This window comes from Perissodus microlepis, chromosome 13 (assembly GCF_051167445.1).
Source record: "Perissodus microlepis isolate ML-2025 ecotype Zambia chromosome 13, ASM5116744v1, whole genome shotgun sequence".
NCBI lineage: Eukaryota > Metazoa > Chordata > Actinopteri > Cichliformes > Cichlidae > Perissodus > Perissodus microlepis.
Genome location: NC_140473.1, coordinates 6,851,725 through 6,874,385, shown reverse-complemented (window position 1 = coordinate 6,874,385; position 22,661 = coordinate 6,851,725). Strand labels below are relative to the sequence as shown.

Sequence of the window (22,661 nt, the reverse complement as noted above, 5' to 3'; positions counted from 1 at the left end):
GTTGGCAACGGCCTCAAATGATTTCACTTCAAATATGATACGTTTTCTGGCACAACTATTACTACTCGTATTTTTTGCTCCTCTGCAAAGGAAGGCAAGAAAAAACCCAAGAATTTACTGCAGTGAACAAGACCGTGACCAACCCTCTGCGTGGCCAATAGACTGTTTACATATTGACAATATCCCCACGGACCTGTGTGTGGGGGTTTGACAGTAGTTAGGCTCTAAGCATTTGAACTGTATAACACACATGTGATCACTAAGTCCTTGTGAGCGTGAAGCGACAGCAGCTCACTGATGATGAGGACGAAAGCGTCGGCATTTCTTTTCCTTAATTGCAAACTTTCCAGGTTGAGTAGTTTGCTATAAATTCAATACATGGACGTGTTTTGGGGTTTGACATTACATTACTGTAAAATTAATGTTTTACCAAATGTCACCTCTGTAAACACCAGGCTCTGAAATAAATCAAAATAAAATAAAGTAAGATGCAGCACATAACGGGGAGGGGGTGTAATTTCAGTGCCGATTGATGAGGACCCGTACGATAAATCACTATCTTTATTAATGTGCTGCTGGAAATAGTTTCCAACGAATGAACTTCTCCAGTTTCATTAGATTAAAATTCACATTAAGAAAAAAAGAAACACCACATCAAGAAATGGACAAATACAAAACCTGGCAAAAGCCACTCCTCATTACCTCCGCCGAGGAGGTTATATTTTTGGTTGCGTACGTGCGTGTCATTCTGTCTGTAAACACGATAGCTTGAAAAGTTTGGAATGAATTCAGGTCAAACGTTGTAGTGGTGTGTAGTGGTGTCATGTTTACAATCTATTAAATCTGGCTATGCCCACCAAGGTCTTCAAAGTCAACTTAATGGTTTAGTGGTTTGAAATGGACAAAAAGCCTTATAACTATGATTCTTGCAGTGTGGTGTGTATTGTCAACATGTAGAAAGTACTGTATAAATATAAAATATTTAATATCACTATGACTTGACCTCTCCTTCAAGGTCAATAGATTGAATTGAAGGTCAAAGTGATAATATTGCTATATAGAGCTATTTAAAACTGTGATCTCCAAACCTACAGTCTGAAATGCAAAGAAAATCAAATTTGAATTCCTCCATAAGACCTGTTGCCAACAATTGCCATTCCACTGCATGTGTGATGTCACATCCCTCAGCCTTTTCAGCCTGTTTCCCTTCCTTAAGATCACCATTTCTGGTGAGGCTTTAGTGAACAGTAGCTGGATCAGCTGAAGGGCCAGTTGGATCTCACAGGTCCTGTGTCAGGTCTTTTCTGTTCATCTGCTGTAGTTTATTTTTCAGACCTGCACCTTATCGTTTACCCTCTGCTTGTCCATTCTCCTCAGTTTTCTTTTTCCAAGCACGCACTGCACATCGTGCCAACACATTTATTGTGGACATTAAGAAATGAGGGATGGCTCAAGACTTTTGCACAGCGCTGTGTATTATTTCAGAAGGTTTTATTCCCTTTTTGTACGTATGTAGTGAGATCAGATGATCATTTTCAGAGACATAGCTCTGGTTGTGAGCAAAGAATCCCCACCCACCGTCTGTCCGAACCATTTGCTTGCGAGGGGCAGCGAATCAGAAAAAAGTTAACTTAAAGGCTGATGAAAGGAAGTTAAAATGTCTGCGGAGAGGCTGCACCAAGGCACAGCAAAGGTTTAATAAGGACTGTGAATCATGCAAAGCGTCTGCGGTGGAGTTCAAGAGTAAAAATATGGAGTTAAAAATGGATATAATAGGCCCACTTTAAATAAGGAGGCATTGATGTGACAGAAGTAGTTTAAACAGGCTGGCTCTATTGTATATGAAGCATTCCATTACTTAGGAATAGTTTTTTTTTCTCTGTGCTAGCAAGAAGAATGTAGCTGAATCAGTAACCATCTGCACACATAAGCCCATAAGAGTTCAGTCTCTAAGAAATATATGAAAGAAAGACGTACAGACGTCTGAATAAAAACTTTGCTGCACACATGCAGCACACGTTGATGGGTATCAGACAAATATATTTTGTCTCTGAGACAAAAAAAAAGTCTTATTGGGTCACTACATCTCCACATCTACACTCGAGCTCAGGGCAGGAATCATGGCAGGTTGTCAGGGAAAGTGCGGATGCTCGCTCTGAGAGAACGCCAGGTCCCTGTAGGATAACAAGGTGAGCTCAGCAACCCGGCTCTCTCTGACACGTTAAACCTAACATACACGCTGCACGACTCACAGCGCGTTTCCGAATCTGTCAAAGCTGTCAGCGCCGAGTCAGATTCATTAAACAAAATAGCATAAATGTCCCGGGGAGACCAAATTAGACTGCCTGTAAGTGACCTCTCCTTCTTGTTCTCCTTGCACAATTCAGACGCACGCCTTTCGCTGGGGTTGTCTCTTTGAACAGTTTGCTGCTCAAAACACCAAAAATGACATGACACAAAAAACAAAGTGAAACCAAACAGAGTGAAAACAAAATGCTTGATGTGCCTGTGAACATCGGAGCGACACTCTGTCAGCAGCGACTGAACTGCTCACTGCTGACTGAACATCCAAAGTGGGGAAAATATATAAACCTACTGACATGAAAGTCTGGGAGCACTGAGGCAGAGTTGGGGGATGAATAGTCAGTATATGTGTTTGCTGTATATGTGTGTGTGTTTGTGTGAGAGAGGGAGAGGAGCCGTGCATGTAAAGAAGTGTGTCTTTCCCGGAGCGGGGAGTGTGTTGAAGCATTATCCGTGCGTTTTGAGGTTGGCCTTAGCTGGGGGCTTGAAAAGCAGAGGTGGACGGGTGGATGCATCACTGAGCAGTGAAGGCTGCTTCAAACTGCATTGTACTCACAGTGTGGATGTTAGGTTCACTGGCTCACCGATACAGGCTGTCATCCATTCATGCACAAGCTCAAAATGCACACGGATACTTATCCCAGAGCAAAAGCATGCAGGCTCATTTCCCCCTGGCCGATATTAACCAGATAGCTGCTACCTGATTCTTTTTACGCCTTTGCATAATGAAGACAGTTAAAATGTGACCAGCAAAATTGGCGGCACTCTCGCTGAGAGACGCAGGCAATTAAATGCAGAACAAAGCGGTTTTGGAGCAAACAACAGAATCTGGGGGAAAACATTACCTTGGGGTTTTTTTATGATTGCCATAAAACAGGTATTAATCCCAGGTATTGCAACAACAAAGTCGTTATTTGTCGAAAGGAAAAGAAATGGAAATAAGGACGCCTGATATAAGTGGATGGTTTCTCAAATAAGCAGCGATTTGGGGCCCATTTGTTAATAGCCGGCTGGGGGGGAACCCAGGGGAAAACACGCCGATGCTGACACAGACATTGCTTTCCTTGATGATAATATCATCCGCCTTTGTGTTTTGCAGGAGATCCTTCAACACGGCCGCTCGTTTGAAGTCGAGAAAATACTCTCGGATGAAAGGTATCAAATACTAAAGGTCAGTGGATGAATAACAACTTAGTCGATGGCTCGCTTTCTCCATTCTGGAGCTTTTAACTCGCTGTGAAAATGATGCGCTCTGTTGCTCCCTCTTAAGAACTCGGAGCTCTTGGAAACTTTGAATGCTTACCTCTTCTCAGAAGAACCTGTCATTTCAGAGCATGTCTCCTTGATTACATACTTACCTCGTTTCCTGCCAGCTGTTCACAAGTGTGTTTGGGGTTGGACCTAAGACAGCTGAGAAGTGGTACCGCAGAGGGCTGCGCTCATTCAGCGACGTTCTGGCGGAGCCCGGCATTCATCTCAACCGGATGCAACAAAGTGGTACATCAACATCTCACCATCCTCGCTCCGCCACTTTACAAATTATAGAGGAAAAATTTCAAGTCGAGCTCGCTTCCAAGAGAGACTCAAAGGCCTAATTGTTAAATCCCTGCGGGGGGGCGGGGCTGCATGTCGTTTGGGACTTTATTTGTGCCTTTTTTTTGTTTACTCCCAAAGGATGTGAGCCTCTAGCGGTAATGTGTTTTCTCCAAAGTGAGATATGATCAGCAGGGCGTTTACTGTAAAAAAACCACAACAGGAGAGTTTTTCTTACAAAAAAACAACCTAAATCAATAAGTAGTGACTCTGAAGGGGAGGCATGGTGCAGACGTCTCACCACTCAGTCGCGGCAGAGCGGGCCATCGAATTAAGTTGGTGCTAAAATTTTTTCAACAACTTACAGCCCACGGCCACAAGAGTGGCTCTGTGAGGCTAAAAGAAAAGCAAACTGGCCAAAAGCTGAAAATTCATTTTTCATTTGTGGTAGTTATTAGTTCTTTTTGAGCCATTCTACAAAGATGCTTTTTCTGAGGGTGAGATATTTCATGCATTTATGCACAGAGGATGAGTCTGAATGCGAGGACGCCCTGCTTTTGTTCGTAGCTCCAACAGCAGCTCAGATTCTTTACTTCTCCTGTGAAATACTTCATGGATTGACGCTTCGTCTTGTCTTGGTTTTCATAAAGCCCAGATGATGTGTTCTAAACAGTTTAACGACCACCAAACTTCACCTCCAGCAACTGTCGCCAGGCTGGTATTTGTGGTATACGACAGCATAAATTTTAGCATATACCCCCACCTCCCCTCAATATTTATTCTGTCCACTAGTTTGGCTCGTTTGGCTTTTGAGTGAAATTACAACCGAGAGCATGTCACACATTATTGAGATGAACAACTCTTTTATGCCACTTAAAAATCAGCAAGCACGCAGCTGGGAGACACCGCTCCATCCTGCTGCTCACTTTGCAATTTACAACAACGTTTTTTTGCGGCGCGCAGATGTGTGATGTTGTGAGGATTTGCAGTGCTCTTCACACGATGAGGCCTCTCATTTATGATGAAAAAAACAGATAAAGCATCCAGGTTTTCCATGAAGGAGATAACATACACTTATTCGACCTCTAGTACTAGTAAGAGCTGTGAAATGAGCAAATTATTAGATGCTTCTGGTATTAGCGATCACACGAGGTCCCCTGGTAATTAAATATCTTGTGAATCTCCATCTTTGTGTTAGAAAGCTAGCATTTGCTAATTAACATATAGAGCGCAGGTTTGTGTGGCCTTAGATGTTTTTCAGTTCAGGTGGAGCGCTCTGTTCTCGTGTGCTTCTACGACATGCCGTGACATGAACTCGGAGCCTCCGTGCAAATTTTCCATGAGCCGTTGTCATTAATCTTAAATTCATTGTTTATTTTTGTCGGAGGAGTTTCTGACTACGAAACGCAGATTTGATGGATGCTTCACTCACAAGTGGGAGCTGAGGTCGGCCGAGGCTGATGAGAACGTCATTAATTTCCGCGGTCATAAACCGAAGTGCTCGGCGTAAAGTTTAAAATGATGACCTGATGAAAATCGAGGGCCCGCATCAAGTATAACAATCCACAGAGATGAAACCCACAAATGTGAACCTGTTGGTGGTGCTAAAGGAAAAAGTTTGCTTAGGCTTCATGCTTAAGAAACCATAAACAGACAGAATTAAAGGTGTTTGGAGTGCCTCTCTTAAAAATATAAAAGAAACAGATGTGATCAAATGTGAAAGGAATACGTGAGTGAGAAATATGAAGAAATATACCAAGACAGAAGCAGCCAGACATGCAGATAGCATCAGCTTTCGACAGTGACATATACCCCACAGTGCTCTCACATATGAAAAACAAAATACCGATATTCAGCTTTTCATTCGTCTGCATCATTTCTCTGCTGGATGGTAATTCAAAACACTGTACTGCATCGCTCGCAGGTTTCCATTCACTTTCAAACTCCGTCCCATAATGTATTGCGCTGACAGACACCTTCATCAAACTGGTCGTAATCGATCACTTGGAACACTGCGGTGTCGACTCCGTGCGGAGAAATACCGTGTGAGTTTTTGACGTGGAAAATTTGTCTGAACCCTGAACCCTCCGTCGTGCTCGACGAGTCTTGAAAAAGAGCAGAAACACGAATAACCCCATTTAATTTACTTCATTAGAAGCAGAAATATCATTAAAGGTTTTCTAATTAATTGTTGGGGGAAGCTCCATTCTTCGGTGGGGGACAAAAAAAGAAATGGATAATTAATGCTTTTCATGTAGCACAAAGACAGAGGAAAATACAAATCAATGAGATACCGATTGATCCACGAATTATAATTTTTGCACCGTTTCTGCGCTCGCTGCAGTCGTTTTGTGTCTGCAGCGGGCGAACACCGGCGGCCGTCTTCTATCAGCCAGGAGAACACATCCCATTTTTACCTTACCTTTAATTCACTCTGACTCTCCAGTTCCCCGGAGCAAATGGCTATGATTGATGGCTGGCTTCCAGACTAATAACCACGTGGTCTTTTTCCCTGCAGGTTTTCTGCATTATGGAGACATCTCCAGGGCTGTCAGTAAAGCAGAGGCCCAAGCCCTGGGGAACATTATTGACGAAGCTGTCCGTGCGATCACACCGGACGCCATACTCACACTGACAGGTGGCTTTCGCAGGTACAAGACTTGTCTCCTCCTTTCAGTGTTGATATTTGAAGATGAAATACAACGGCACCTTCAGTCTTTCCTCGCCCCTCCCCATCCCCCATTATTGTTCTGTTCATATTATACACAGGGAAAGCAAAGACATTAGCAAAGCCTCAAGAGGTCTGCTTGATTCCCCGGTGGATCTTTTTACTGTTATTATTATTATTATTATCTGATATCAGAGCATAGAAGTCACAGAGTGAGTGTCTGGGTAGAAGCGTCAGAGCCGCTGGTGTCTAATTGCATCTTGCAGTTTTCGAGAGTTCTTAGACAAAACAGATTAATTTGACATTTACCACCGCAGAATATTCCCCATCTCACACCTTTGTTCTTGACAGTAAAACAGAACGCCAGATAGCATGGGTTACTAACGTTTTGCATTTACATTAAGATGCTAAAGTGCATTACATTTGTCAGTCTCAGAGTGCACAGTGAGTGCGCTTGTAAAGCTACCTGCTGAGTGCCACTGTTTGCTCGCAGCCGGTGCCTCCCTCCATTGGCACGTCTTTGTGGTGCTGTTTCATTTATTTATTTATTTGTTTATTTTGTTATGCGCAGTGCTTTGTGGCTCAGTAAGTGTGGAGCACTCTGCTCTGTGGTGTTGTAAAAATCCAGCCGTAACCAGTGGCGTGTGAGGTAAATAATTCAAAAGCAGTCTGGCAGTAAGGACGGGCGCTTGCCTCGCTACAGGGGTAACAGAGCTGCCGCGGCTTAGCTGATGGTCTTTAATAGTGTCTGGGCTGCAAACATTACATGTTACTGGAGTTATTCCTGCTCCCTTAAAACCTTATTAAAGTTTTCCTTTTCTGCATTTGCTGTATTCTGTTTGTCAGAGTTTGGTAGAAAACTACTATACACTAACTTTTATAACGGGGAAAAAAAGTCACTTTAGCTACAGGACCGGTATCGTGGCATTATCTCACATTTGTCAGGTGTAGCCAAATAGCAAAGCATTAAGGCTTTGCTCTGAGTCCAAATTCAACACACTTTGTAATATACAACACCGATTTACATGCTGATCCTTATAGCATACTAGCTTTGCAGCAAATGTGCATGAAATCAGAGTACTTCACTATTTTATACTAGGAGGAAATATTTGCAGCACCAGATGCCGACTGCAACTCCAGAATGACACAATTGTCTAAACAAAGAGACAGCATGGTGCTTTTCCTGAAATCTGTTTCTTACCTCAAGCCATTTAACCCACGTCCACTGTTCATTTTGATTTCTCTTGCTGTGAGCATTTTCTTTGCGCATTGCAAAAGAAAAAAAAAAATTGTAAATCAACAGCCAAACCCTAAAATCATTTTGTAGGCCATACACATGTCCCTTCATGGATTTTTAGACCAGTGTTGAGACTGTAAATGAAATCTATTTTATTTGCAGTTCTTGTAGACCAATCAGAGGTTGATACAAAGTAACCTTTAACACTCAAACTAGCAGACAAGGACACCTTTATCAAAGAAATACCTGCTGCCTACACGAATCACACGAGTGTTTTATTAAAAATCACCTGTGAAAAATATGATATATACACTCAGTGGGCACTTTATTAGGGATGGCTTAACTTAATTTTATTAAGGAAATGGCATTATTTCTCTGCTCAACAGAGCACATAAAAAACAAAACTATCCAAATGTACCTAGTAGGGGTGCAACGATACACAAAATTCACGGTTAGGTTCGGTTCGGTTCGATACTTTGGTGTCACGGTTGCTTCTTTTGTGGTTCGGACTCCTTCTGACATTTCTTTGGAGGTGGAGGAACACCAAAGTAATTGCCTAAAGGAGCTTGCTTCTTTGACATCTTTAAGAGTTCTAAACAAATGTCTGTCCTCCTCCTGAAAATCTTATGTACGCAAACACGCGTTGCAACTTCTTATCTTGTGCGCGTTTTTTATTTTGACAGCAAATGCGCACCTGCGGACCACTTATGTGCAGCCCTGGTTATTTAGCTCGTCATATTGCAGCCACAGAAATTCTTTTGTCCATGAAACCATAAAGCTGCACTTTCTTTTTGCCTTATAGTCTGATTTGTCATAACTTTTCCGTTTTGTGGTAAGCTTTTCTTTGGCTGTCACTTCTTCACCCTGACGTGTCTTATTTGGCTCAGCAGAACTAAAATATATATCCTGCTGCTTTTACACACGCACTCACATAACGCTCAGCGATTCTCTGCGCGATCAACCTCTCACATGTTTAAGCTTGCTGCGGGAGATTTAACTTGTCATGTTTGCATAGTAAGCTAACGATTGATAAGACGATGTCAGAGGAATTGGTGCGCAAATTATCGTCACTCACCAATCAGTGCTGTCGCTCTCTATACACAGTTCGTGCGATTGCAAAGTGAAAGCAAAAAACAAGCGCAAATTCAAACGCGATTTCAATATGTCACATATTGACAGTGGCTCACCGATGCCAATGACATAATTACCCAGCTACATTTCCGAAAGAATGCAAAAGCATTGACATATATTTTTCCTTCCTACGATAGGCCGACGGGCAGGGCAGAGATAGATTTTGGTAGCCCGACTGGAAAAATCGCTAGCCCCAGGACGTCAGGCTAGCGATATTGCGAGCCCTGTATCTGATTGAGGAATCACTCATCTTTGGAAAAGAGAGTTTATTACAGAGAAATGTCTCTTTCCAAAATAAAAGCTATATTCTCAGCAGCATATTAAACATATCAGGTCCCCATAAGGAGAATCATGTGCTAACGGCTGTCTAAATGACTCGGGTAAAGTTTGTAGCATGCGTGCTTGTTGTTTTTGTCTGCTTCCACTTGTCTTTGCACTAGGATGATGTCGGTGTAAATGTGCAGTCATATTCGTTGTGTTCCCACTAGTGCTGTCAGCGTAAATCTCGTTGAAATGACGTTAACGCCACAACACGGCAAATCTCCGTTAATGAGCTACTGCGGATCGCCCCGTGCATGGGGCTGGACGGCCAACACGTTAACGAGCTAACTGCGCTAACACACTAGCTCCCACCCATGTAATTGAGCATTGCGTGGCACATCCGACATACTGTTTTACTTTAGTCCATGACGCACTTACCTTCAGGGTCATACGTCACATGAAAACCAAAATAGTTCCAAACGCCAGATCTGAATGAGGGTGGGGGAGGTTCAATTTGCCATGTTGCAAGGAGAGCTTAACTTCTGTCTCGCTAGCTTGCCCTGCGCTCAGTGAATCTGCGTTCGACTACTCCGCCTAGGCTGCACTGTCGAGCGCAGATCCACTGAGCGCTCAACACAGACAGCATCGTCAGAAGGAAAGTTGATAAAATAAATAAAAAATTTTGTATTGTTCGATACATATGCGTACCGAACCGAAAGCACTGTATCGAACGGTTCAATATCGATACGAGTATCGTTGCACCCCTAGTACCTAGCCCTCTGATCCCCCCCTTGTTAAATTATGAATTAATTGTGATTGACCACATTTCTTTTGGGAAAAACTGAGTCCAATTTCACTACCCAAACCCAGGCCTGATTACTGCCAGAACTGTTGAATCAAGAAATTACCTAAGTAGAAACTGTCCGACAAAGTGAAGTAGTTTAAAAGATTTAAAAAAAATAATACATCATGCCACTAAAGAAACAAAATCACTGACATCTATCAGTCTGTAAAGGGTTACAAAGCTATTTCTCAGGCTTTGGGACTCCAGTGAACCACGATGTAAGCCTCACAAATGGAGAAAACTTGCAACAGTGGTGAACCTTCCCAGGAGTGCTGACTAAAATTATTCCAAGAATCAGGAAGTCACAAAAGAACCCACAACAACATCTAATGCACTGCAGACAACACTTGCTTCAGTTAAGGTCATTGTTTATGATTCAACAAAAAGAAAGACGCTGGGTAAAATGGCATGCATGGGACATTTCCAAAGCAAAATCTTTTGGGAAAAAATTCTGTGGACTGACAAACCAAATACCTTTTGGACGTTCTGGAAGTTTTGACTCCCTTTACATCTGGCACAAAACCAACACAGCATTTCATAAAAAGAACATCATACCAGCTGTGGTGGTAGTGTGTTTTCCTGCTTTAGGACAACTTGCTGTAATTGCTGGAGCCATAACTTCTGCTCTCTACCAGGAAATCCTGAAGGAGAATGTCTGACTATCAGTTCATGCCCTGAAGCTCAAGCGCACTTGGGTTATGGAGCAGGACAATGATCCAAAACACACCAAAAGATGAAGGTTTTGGAGTGGCCTTGTCAAAGTCTGTACTTAAATCAGACTGATTTTTGGCATGATCTTAAACCTTCCAGGGTGGAAGAATTAAAACAATTCTGAAAAGAATAGTAGACCAAAATTCCTCCACACTGATGTGAAAGACTCATCCCCAGTTATCAAAAACACTTGATTGCCCAGGATCTTGCAACCAGGTGTCAGGTCTAGTGAGCAGCTGCTTTTTCACACAGGGCCAGGTAAGTTTGGATAACTTTTTATTTAAACAAATGAAACCATCATTTAAAAACTGCTTTTTGTGTTCACTCGGGTTATCTTTGTCTAATATTAAATTTCGATTGATGATCTGAAGCATGTAAATGTGGCAAATATGTAAAAAACAAGAACAACCTAAGAAATCAGGAGGGGTGGGCAAATGTGTAAATGGGAAAGATTCACAAATTTCCTAAATAAGGATGTTGTGAAAATCCACAAGGAACTTAAAAAACGCTCCAATCTTCAAATTGTTAAATGACAGCTGGAATGATGTCTGATTATGTAAATAACTGCTCAGAGGGGAAATGTGGTAAGAGAGTCGAGGAAGGTGATTAGAGCATCATGGATAGTTAACTTCAAGAATGAGGGAGAGGAACAGCTCAAGATTTATGGGCCAGGAGTCTGCTGCAAAGTGTAAAGGGGCCTGCAAGAGCGCCTTTATGGCTTCAAATTCGGGGAAATGAAACACACATTTACTTCACCCCATATTTGGTGCAGACTTTGGAGAGAGAGAGCGAGATAGACCTAATTGGAATCATGCGGCGCTATAATTGAAGAACGATAACTTGTGCATCATCAGTAAGCAAGTAAGTAATTTACCTTTATCTTGTTGAAAGGCTGATTCTCCAGACATGGTTTAAACACAGTGGGAGGCAGTATGAGGTCTATTACACCAAAATAGTTCATATGCTTTCTAAGATGCCAGCAGTACCACTAATAATCCACTTACTCATTTCACGGTGACATATTTGAAAATGTTCCCTTCTAAAGTCCTGTCAAAGCTCGATTTAATTACCTATAATTTTGAGCCTGGTGTAGAGTCTCTTATTAGCTTCATCTTTCTAGCCGATACCCCTTGTCAAAAATGGAAATGTGCATATCCTATATACCTCCTTAAATAGCTGCACCCGGCTCTGGCAAATCTTTCATCTCAGCAGAAGATGCACAAAAAGATACCACGACTCCCAAAAGTTTCACAAAATAACTCGTGTGCTGGAATAAACTCAGGCTGTCATCCACTTCAGAGAGAAACAGCGTGGCGAGGATTTGTTGATGCCACTGACATTAGCCTTATTGAAAGGACAGCTGTGGAAGGCGGGTGACAAGTCTTAAAGCGGTTTTGTTGGAGGGGAGGATTAAAAATAGATTACACTTGAAAATACAGCTTCTTCCACAACTGCATGTGAAGGCTCACGCAGTGTCAGTGGAACACTGTGTTTATTTCAGTATGAGGCAGGCAAGTCCCTACTGAGGGACATCAAATTGTCTGGAATATGACTCAAAGTGACACTGATGAGGGGGGGCATTGGTGTCTCCTCTCAAATCCGCAAACAGCCGCCGAGTCCCACCGCACAGTTTGCCTTGAACAACAGCTGAGATAAGTATTCCTTATCGGCTTAGTTCGGGGTGTCGTGATTCTAAAACAAACCTCATTATCAGCTTGCAGGGGAGGAAAGAGCAAAACAAGCCATCTGGTCACGAAGAATAGGCCACACTTAGCTGCTTTTTCTTGTTCTCATTTCGTATCTTCCTGATTATCGCCTCGCACTGCTGTGTTAGCAAGAAATGTGGATGGGAAGGCTGATAGAAGGGGAAAATGATGCATAGTCACAAACAAAGCCTGGTTGCTTTTTTGTGACCTAAGTTTTGCAGAGCTTAGCCTGCAGACGCCCGTAGCCTAACACTTCGCAGATCTGTATTATTCATGCGTGTCGCCTTGTCGTCCATACAAAACTGTAAATAACCATGTGTATTTCATTGTCTTTGTGCAGTAACACTTAATAATTTAGCATTTTCCCTCACGCGATAAAAGACTAGATGGCCTAAATTCAAACCAGGTGTTTATCGACGTGCAGCTGTGCCCCAACGCCTATCAATTCTTCTGTTTTTACCCACATCTTCACATCCATCCATCCCACTGAGCAGGAGTGGGTGTCTAATGCTAAACAGGAACAGAGCTCTGAAGTTGCACTGCTAAAGGCAGAGACGAAGAAGAAGAAGGAGAACCCCTGGTATGCTGGAAGAATGTGCACGACATGCTGTCATCCGCCTTTCCGCTGACTGCTGCTGAATTATCAGCACTGACCTGACACATACTGATGCTCAAATGGGAGGGAGCTGAAAAGCGTAAATGCCGCTTCCCCTAAAATAACCACCAGTTCCCATGTTATCCACTAACACACACACACACACAGACACAGACACGGAAAACCACTGTTTGACAAGATTAGGTCGTTCTTAAGCTCTGATAGGAGGTAAACCCAATTTATGCTGATGATCTCTCTCTGTCTCCTTCCCGCTTTGGTTTCTTTGCTATTCTCGGCACACATTTATGCAGTGCACTCGAGTGGGTTTTGCCGGCGCAGCAGAGGCTAACAGCGAGACTCACTTAACAACTTAAGCGCACCGTACGAGCTGGAAGTGTTGTGGAATCTCAGCTTTGCCAATTAAAGCTGAGTGTTGGGAGATTTCGTAGGCAAAAGTTGCTCAGTCAGCAGATGGAAATCTGTGATGCATTCTCAAGTAGCGCTGTCCTAACAGTCAACTCATTAAAGAAGTGCCAACTCTTCACATCGAGGCCTATATATGTGTATGTATATACTGCAAAGTCTAAACACAAGTGTTAAAATGAATTCACTTAACAGCTTTTGATATTTAATACAAAATAATACAGGCTATCAAGGCAAATTGAATAAGTGTTACCAAATACGCAGCTGCAGAGTGAACCTGTAAACCAGGTGCTCATTCTGTAAATGCCACAGGGGTACACGCTGTCTACTGCTAATGCTAACCATTAACATTATCATGCCTTCTGCAGCTCTAATGGCTGTTTTCTATTACTTCCTTGCTCCCTGAATTAGCCACAGTGACCTTTGAAGCGTTCCCGCAAGCCATTCACAGCCTCTGCACCTTTCTTCACTCTCGCTGCTGTCAAGCAGCAGCAAAGAGAGATCAAACACGGAGCCTCGCGGCTGCAGAGGCTTCTTTAGAGCTGTATCGCCCCCAACATTCATTGTCACTTTGCTTTGTTGTTTGCTGTGACACTGGTGCTTACGTATGTAGGATTTTTTGCTCGTTGTTTTTTCAAAAGCTTTTGTGTGTGCATGTGTAGGTGTGTGTGAGTGGGTGTTGGGCAATGATTAGGGTGAAATAATGCAAGGCCTTCTGGCAGGTAGTGCCAGAGCTGAACTTGACGACGGTCGGGGGTATCTTCTGTTATTTGAGGGCACAACTTTAGCCCTGGTTGTTTTGTTTCTGTGTATTTGTGTCTACACACACAAGCTACTATAATCGCCAGAAACCCACAGTTTATTTTCATCATTCTGTCTGACTGCTGTTTTTGAGTCATCCTGCAGCCTGTGACAGGATGCACTGTGTGAAAGGAAGGAAAACCCCTTGGACAGGTGGGCCAGTCCATTGCAGGGCGTACATTCAAACCCATTTGCAGTCATATTTACACTTCTGAGCAGCTCATCGTTTGTCTTGAAGGCTTAATTTTATTATCGTCTGACTTGAATGCCAATGAGCACGCCAAAGTACTCTCAGAGCATCATTACTGGTAGATACACATACGTCATTGAGAATTTTAAAGGAAACCTCAAAGCAGTGAATATGCTTCTGTGAATATGATTGTAAGCACAGATGCTGCTCATGGTGTAAGGCACACGTGGGTGTGTCCAACTGCTTTTGTGATTGTGTTGACTGGAAGCGCCTCTGAAACCCTGGCACAGCACGGACTGATCTTAACTGGCTGGAGGATGATAAATATATTGCTCGTAGGAGGAATGCATTATCAGCAGGTGGAACTGGAGTGGACCTCAGCCACAGCCACTAAATTGATCCCCTCTCAAGAGCTCAAAGCACAGATATAAACCTCCTTTCAAGGACAGTCGTAAATTCCCATCAGTTTATGTTTTGAAAGTTAAATAATAATGGATATATATGATTAAATATTACTAAATTGATATGATAAAACCCAGTTCGAATGGGTCACAAGCTAGTGTATATTGCTCGTGCTGGTCCCGAGCCCGGATAAATGGGAGGGTTATGTCAGGAAAGGCATCTGGTGTAAAATCTGTGCCAAATCAAATGTGCAGATCTGTTTGCTGTTGCGACCCCCTGGGAAATAACGGGGCAGTCCAAAGTGCCTTCTATTAAACTGATATAATAAGATAGCATACTCAATGCAGAAATATAGTACGTAAACCAGACCGCCACATCATAAAAAACACTTACAGGTGAATAACATTGATCATCCAATTATGATGCACAGTTCTGCCGGGAAGCTATGGCTCCTGGCTTTCACTCTGATATTACTTTGACACCTATCACCTACTCATATACTAATGCAGACCAGCACTCCCCATATAAATTGTGAAAAGGCTGTTAGACAGATAGAACATATATATATAACAAAACAAAATACCCAATATATAGTATTGTCTTTATATATATATATATATATAAGTAACTAAAATTTTATGTTCTGAAAGAAGCAGAAACAGGCATAAACTTATATAATCCCACGTCTTCTTTCTGTCTGATGAATGGCAGCAATATACTTCCTACTTTTGTACACACACTTCTTTTATCCTGTCGATTTATGTAACTAATAATACATAAGCTCTATGTGTGTTAAACTGTAGGCCTGCTGTGTGTATCAAATCAGTTTCACTCATAATGAAAATTTGTTGAAAATGTTTTTTAGCTTCAAGTATGAAAATTGGACAGTGGGTGGTCCTCAAACAGAAAACAGGCAACCGGGTTTTAGAAAGCAAAAAGCAGCCAAAAACAAGAGGGAGATGCTAATTTCTGAAGACATTAAAACTGAAATAATTCTTGAACCGAAACTTTCTTCAGCATATCTGTGGTCACCGTATGGCTTTGATAACCAAAGATATGAATTTAGTGGTTCCTAGTAATAGCCTGTTCAATAAGTTGAGACAGTTTCCTGGAGATTAGGCAGGTGATCAGAGTAACAAATGCTCTCTGATCTCTATGTCTCTGATAAGTGGGAAAATAATAAAGCCCCCTGGAAAGATTCAGAATGCCACAAGGTTGCCGTGGAAAGATGATTCCCTTCACAGGCCGGTGTCCTGTATGGCAGTTTTTTGCTAGCCAAAATTAAATTGGATTTTAATATTACAGTGAGTTATTGCTAACAAAAATCAATCAAACAAACAAAAAATAAATGATAATATAAAGATGGGAAAAATGCCAGAACTCAAGGCTTAGTCAAAGGGGAACGGTGCCACCACTGTGACAACTCCCTTTGGTTAGTCTCATTGTGAAACCTCACAAAGGTTGTTTGTGGTTGATAATGCACACTTACAGTCTACTGACGTGTCAGTCGCATAGTGAAGCACACCCTGCTTAATTCTGCTTTTTGCCTCAATCCTGTTATATTTAGTAAGAATTGAAACAAGCAACTGAGACTGTAGACTCATAGTTCACAGGAGCAGGTTTCCAATACGGCTCTACTCAACCAGCAGTTCTCACTGACGTCACCCCCTGCTGGCCATTACAAAAAGTGAAAATTAGTCTATAGCTGGGAGTTAGAAAACTATATGGGAGTGTAAAGCGCTATACAAATACAGACCATTTACCATTTACCATTTACCATTTGTATGTCTGTGTTCTCAGTCATCCAGGTCATCGTAGTCTAGGGAGCTTGGAAAGAAAAGCATCTGGACCTCTTTAAGTTGCTTGAAGACGTTTCACCTTTCATCCAAGAAGCTTCTTCAGTTCTAGGGTCAAATGGTGGAGAGTCCCAGATTTAAGTCCTATGGGAGTGACCCCCAAGAGGGACATGGACCTCAGGAAATCATATGATAGGTTGGGGCTAGGTTTCACAGTGAGTTCACTCGAAACCTTGGCTGATTGTGACCTACACCCATTTTCACACCTTGGCTCGTGTGATTAGATAGAGGATCAATAGGGGGTCTGTGTCTCTTTTGGGGGACACTCCCTTAGGGCTTAAATCTGGGACTCAACATCATTTGACCTTAGAACTGAAGAAGCTTCCCAGATGAGACGTGAAATGTCTTCAAGCAACTTAAAGAAGTCCAGATGCTTTTCTTTCCAAGCTCCTTAGACTATATGGACTGTAATTTCCAAAGAATATCTACACGCCGCATTCGCACCATCAAGCCCGGGTTTAGTACTAACTCCGAACCATGTGTATTCTGAAGAAGCCAACAACTAAATCGAAATAAAAACAGTTGCTCAAAGTGTACACAAACTGACCAGTGACGCCAACACCCCAGTGTTTGCTTGGGTCCACATGTTTAAATTTGGTCACTCAGTCAGCCTGACAGTCCTTACTGTTTGATCAGGCTTCCCTATTGTGGTTGGGTGTGACAGATTTACGCATAGTGCAACACGCTTATTTGACATTCAAAAGATTTTGATAAACAAATGTTGTGACGCTCACTTCTGTAGCAGGACGGTTTCCTCTGAGCGGGGTACACGGGGATAAATTTCATTAAGTCTACAATAGATTTCTGCATATTTCTCGCGTTTCCTCTAATTAGTCTGAATAACTGGCTGCTGTGCCGTGACTTAAAAGGATAGGCTTCTAATAAAAACGCTGCAGAGAAGTGTATGATAATTTACTTTTCAAGCGACAGAAAAGTAGGGTAGGAAAAAAAAACTACATTTGCTCCTCCTGATTAAATAATGGGGATGCTTTTCCTTTTCTTGCTCCTCTGCTCAAGTGCCTATGGATCCAGTGAGCCAGACAGAAGCTTTGATATGCCTTTTGTGCACATATCTTCTGCCCATACAGCGGTTCCGTGCAGAGCTTTTTCTTCTGCCAGATAATCACTTGATAATCACTCAGTACTGCAACATCTCTTATGTGCAGTTGTGCTGACAGAGTAAATGCATTGTGCAAGCCTATTCAGGGTCCATATGGGTCCGCTTTATGACACCGATCCAAGTAGAAAATGATGATTCTCATAAAAGTTAAAGCTCTGACAGCTGAGGCAACAAAAAGGGTTTTACACTTAGCTACTGAAGGGAAAAAATTACTTGTTTGAATAATGAAAAAAAAAAAGAGCCAGTGCCATTAGCTTGGCCTGTTCTTTTAATAGCACGGTCTGCCACCCTCCCTCTTCATCAGTTAAACGCTATGACTAAAAGATAATTCATTTCATTATTTCCAGGATACAGTGAGTGGGTAACTGTGCTATGTCTTTGTCTCCAGGGGGAAGGATTTTGGCCACGATGTAGACTTTATCGTGACCACACCACAACTGGGGAAGGAGGAGCGTCTTCTCACCAGCGTTATTGATAGACTAAAACAGCAAGTAAGTATGTTGTTTAGGTCTTTCTTAAAGCATAGTATTAGTATCCTGAATGAACACACTATCGGCTAAAGTAAATACAAAGATCCAATATTCTTGAGAGGAACAATAGACTAAACAAAGCAATGCTAATATTTTTTTTGAAACCTGTGTTTGTGGAGTGCCTGTGTGTTAAATTTTTAATAAGCAGGAGTTCAGAGCAACGTTTGAACACTGCTTTGCATTTGATGTTAAATCACTGAGACTGGTTTAGGTGTCCATCTGTGTTTCTATATCCTGCATTCATAAACAATCCCTTTTTAATTAAACCCACCTTACATCCTGGGCCACGGTGGTGCAGCAAGCTCGCACCACTGCACCGTGATGAGGCACATGCAAATACTGAAAACATCTTTATTGACTGCACAATGCAAGGTTAGCTTTGAGGGGGGGAAAATGAGCAAATGCAAAAATTCCCAAGGATATACATGAAGGTGCTAGCGGTAGTTCAGACTACAAGGCAAGTGTTTCCGGAGCAGCACCAAAACAGTGATAGACACAGCTGAGACAAGTGCTTGTTGTTGCTGCATGCTGAGTAATAAAGATGTGAGAATGTGGAAGGCTTTTGTTTGTTTTAACATTCTGGTGACGTGATTCATACGTCATTGCAGACATCTGTAATTATGCTTATATTAAGTCTTAACCTAGATTGCTGAGACTATTCATAGCTCAATTCAGGTTCTGCAGTCATGTTATTTCTAACCACATGTTATCTTGTCTGCCATGATGGAAACATGATGCTGTAAGGTCAAAAGAATAAGGAGCTACCCAGGCCTACAGGCTGGTCTGCAACCATCTGGCAACCACTGGTCTTGAGGGAAAAACATCTATCCCCCGTTGGTAAATTGTTGTTTGATGGCAGTTGCTGTGAAATCAGTTGCTAAAGCCTGAGTCATGCAGGCCTAGAGACCAATCAGTGACCTCCTGGCAACCATTAGCTGCTTAGGAAAAATGTGTATTGCCCAAGCAGTTGTTGAAAACTTCCTTGCAATTGCTATGGTTGCTAGGAGAGCTCAAACACTTGGAAACTACTCCTTCAAAGTAAAAGGTTTAGTTTTACTTTGACGGTGAATGTTCTCTGTTTTCTGTGGCTGTATCACTTCCACTACGCTGGACAACTCTTAAGCAATGCACATATGACATCACGTGAAAAGTCTCTTAAGACAAAGTCATCAGTAATAACCTGCGTTGGTATCCAAGTTACTGCATCTGAATCCCTGCTCAGGACTGACTGCTGTCATATGTTGATGCACATTTGACATAATTTTTCAGTGTGCACGGTAAAAGAACAGTACGTCAGCCACCTGTTTTCCCAGCCCTAACCAATTTGTTTCAGTGATGAAATGGAACCATGTAGTTACCAAGATGTCTAGCCAAATAGCAACAAAACTAAACATCAAAGGATATCTTGCAAATCTAAACGTCAGTGGATTTTATGAAACAGCAGCATCTGATGCTTTTGCAATGAGGATGGATTGTGTCCTCCATGTTGCAATTTTTAAAACATATCTGCAAGTTTTCAAAGTTTTTAATAGTCAGGTAGTAGAGGAATTATCAAAATCTGGTTTAATAAACCATGCGTTTGTGGTTGATAAACCCAATGATATCACATATTGTGGGTTCTGTTTCATGCTTACATTTGTGTATCTCATCAGACTGTTTTAACTGGCAGGCCATAGCAGGCAAAGTGCTGAAAAACTCAACATGTTCGCTCATTCTCTAACACCACGTGAACATCCATTATCCTTGTGAACATATTCGGGAATTTTTGTGCTGCTTTGGAAATAGATTTGAATTGTAATCTCTGCATTTTGCAGCCGGTTGTATTATTTGTGTTTTGCCTATAGCATGGTTTCTCCTAATCGGTATGATGAGCCCCTCAAGGCTATAACAGTGCTGAAAAAGAAGTACAGAAAAAACCCCCAAAGAGCTGTGCTTAGGGTGCACACAAACATCAGTGCACCAAATAATGCAACCATGTTCAACATAACCACAGTCGTAACCATGGAGAATAACAGTAAGAGTAACAAACAAGCTTCTCATAAGATCATATTAAGCCCACTGTTATACTGGAGCTCAATACATTGCTAAATTAAAAAAGGATGCACCACAAAATCTAGGTTGAGAATAAAATATGTTTCTTACACACCAATTTGCACATTCCTAAAATTCTGTTATCCCTCTATGGCATGGTGTGTAGCATGGTGGTGCCCTCAGGCAACAAACCAAATTTTTGTTTATTACACTGTCCCTTAATCTTTTAAAATTTATTTATTTATTTTGTGACATAAAACACTTCAGTCTTCAGTTAAATGATGAGTAGCAGAGGGTTTGACTTTTGACCTAGGGGTGGAGCAATCTTTTTAGGTGCCAAAGCTACATGTGACAGAGTGCCATCTACTGCTGAGAAGAATATCATTTTTATGCATGTTTGAATTGAAACAAAAACATATTTAAAAATTGTGCATGTTCAAAAACATCGGAAGAAGTATTTTATGTTGTTTATAGACAGATTCTGATTTAATGTAAATACAACTTAGTTTGTTGCCTGGGATGTGTAAGCAAATCATGCACTGGAAAAGCATGCAGAAAGTTGCAGGAAGTGAGGATGAGGACATTTTATGGGAGGAAAGAATTTGATTGAACAGTTAAGGTCATAAGGTCACTGCCTTGGTGAGGGCAGCGAGTATGAAAGGATCCCAGAATCAGGTCTGAGGAACAGTTAGGAGATTATGGGTCAGTTAAAGGCTATACATATGTGATGTGTGTGGGGAAGCAATAGTATGTTCATGTTTGTGTGTGGGGGAATTGGTAGTTTGGAGCAGACTTTATGAAGGGAGATATAAGGTACCAGGATGCAATACTACTCCAAATGACAGATATGTGACATCCACCTCTGATTCATAAAGTTCCATACAGACTAATTAGATACATTCAGACACATAGAAACACATACAATCACACATACAAACCTATATGTAATGCATGGTATGGCAGATAACACAGACACACAAACAGCAACACACACAGCTATTTGTGATTTATTACTTGGGAGTGGTTGTGGCTCACCTCCTTGACCAAAACCACACCCAACTAATTCATAAAATTCATACAAATCAGCTGCTGATTAAGTATCCTTGTAGCAAGATACTTAACCCAAGTTGCACCCAGCGTGTTCAGGAGAGTCTGGATGTTAGATAGAAAGTACGTAGATGTAGAAAAGGTGCTTGTATATATCTTCAAATATGGGTAAAAAAGGGCTAATTCTTAGCACCCATTTGAACATTTTCCCCTGACTTTATTCCTATGCTTGTGTGACCTACATCAATTCTGTTTGACTGGGATCTGATGGTTGTGGAGGTCATTTGAGTCCAGTGAACTCATTTCCATTTTTAATAAACTAGTTTGAGAGGAAATGAGCTTTCTGACCAGGGACCATTGTACCTTCATTCACTACTGCTCGTAGATGACAGTAGTGGTCCCGGTTACTTCTGCTGCTTTAACCCAACTGCTTCAAGGTTTGATTTGTTGTGCATGCAGAGATGCTCTTCTGCATAAGTGGGTATAATGAGTTACTGCTGGTTACTTGAGTTACTGTTTCCTAACTATCACCTTAGGTGTCTGGCCATTCCTCTCTGACCTCTGGCATCAACAAAGGATTTTCACCCAGAGAAATCCTGCTTGTTGGATAGGTTCCCTTTTTCAGACCATTCTCTGTAAATCCTAGAGATGAAAAATCAAGGTAGATCAGCAGTTTGTGAAATAAATACAGCATTCCATCTATCCCTATTGTGGGCAGGGTGAACTGTTCCCTAGATCTTTCACTCATAGTGTCATGACCGCGGTGTGGCAGACGTGTGGAGTGAAAGGACCCAAAAGGCGGCAGCTCTGGTGCAGGTGAGTATTTATTTACAGGAGTGGGTACAAACAGCAATGGTGGGTGAACATGAAACCGGAAACCTAAACTGGGTAAAACTAACAAAACAAACCAGAAACGAAGATGCAGGGAGGTCCGGGGAAATACACATGGAGAGATGCAGGGAGACCGAGGGGAAACAACACAGACGAACCAGCAACTACTAGGACAGAAGACACAACTTAAATACACTCAGAGAACACAGGGAGATTACACACAGGTGGGGACACAGCTGGGAGTGATTAACGTGACGAGACTAGGGAGGCAAACTGAAAACACTCACATAAGACGCAGACCTTCACAATAAAACAGGAACTTACACATGAAGGGACACAAACTAAGAAACGCGGACTAGATACAGGAACACACGGGCAGAACAGAGTAAACACTAAACAGAGGAAGAACAGAACCAAAATCGCAATAAGACAAAACACAA

The 22,661-nt window shown here is 41.9% G+C and overlaps 1 protein-coding gene across 1 annotated transcript in view; it reads left to right on the top strand.

The window, feature by feature from the left end:
* Window positions 1–22,661, top strand: part of dntt (deoxynucleotidyltransferase, terminal) — a 108,277-nt gene that overhangs the window by 35,197 nt on the left and 50,419 nt on the right. The window contains exons 5-8 of the mRNA XM_084948849.1: window positions 3,404–3,475; window positions 3,678–3,801; window positions 6,356–6,488; window positions 18,171–18,273. Of these exons, the coding sequence (XP_084804975.1) occupies window positions 3,404–3,475; window positions 3,678–3,801; window positions 6,356–6,488; window positions 18,171–18,273 (432 nt within the window). The remainder of the gene's footprint in view (window positions 1–3,403; window positions 3,476–3,677; window positions 3,802–6,355; window positions 6,489–18,170; window positions 18,274–22,661) is intronic.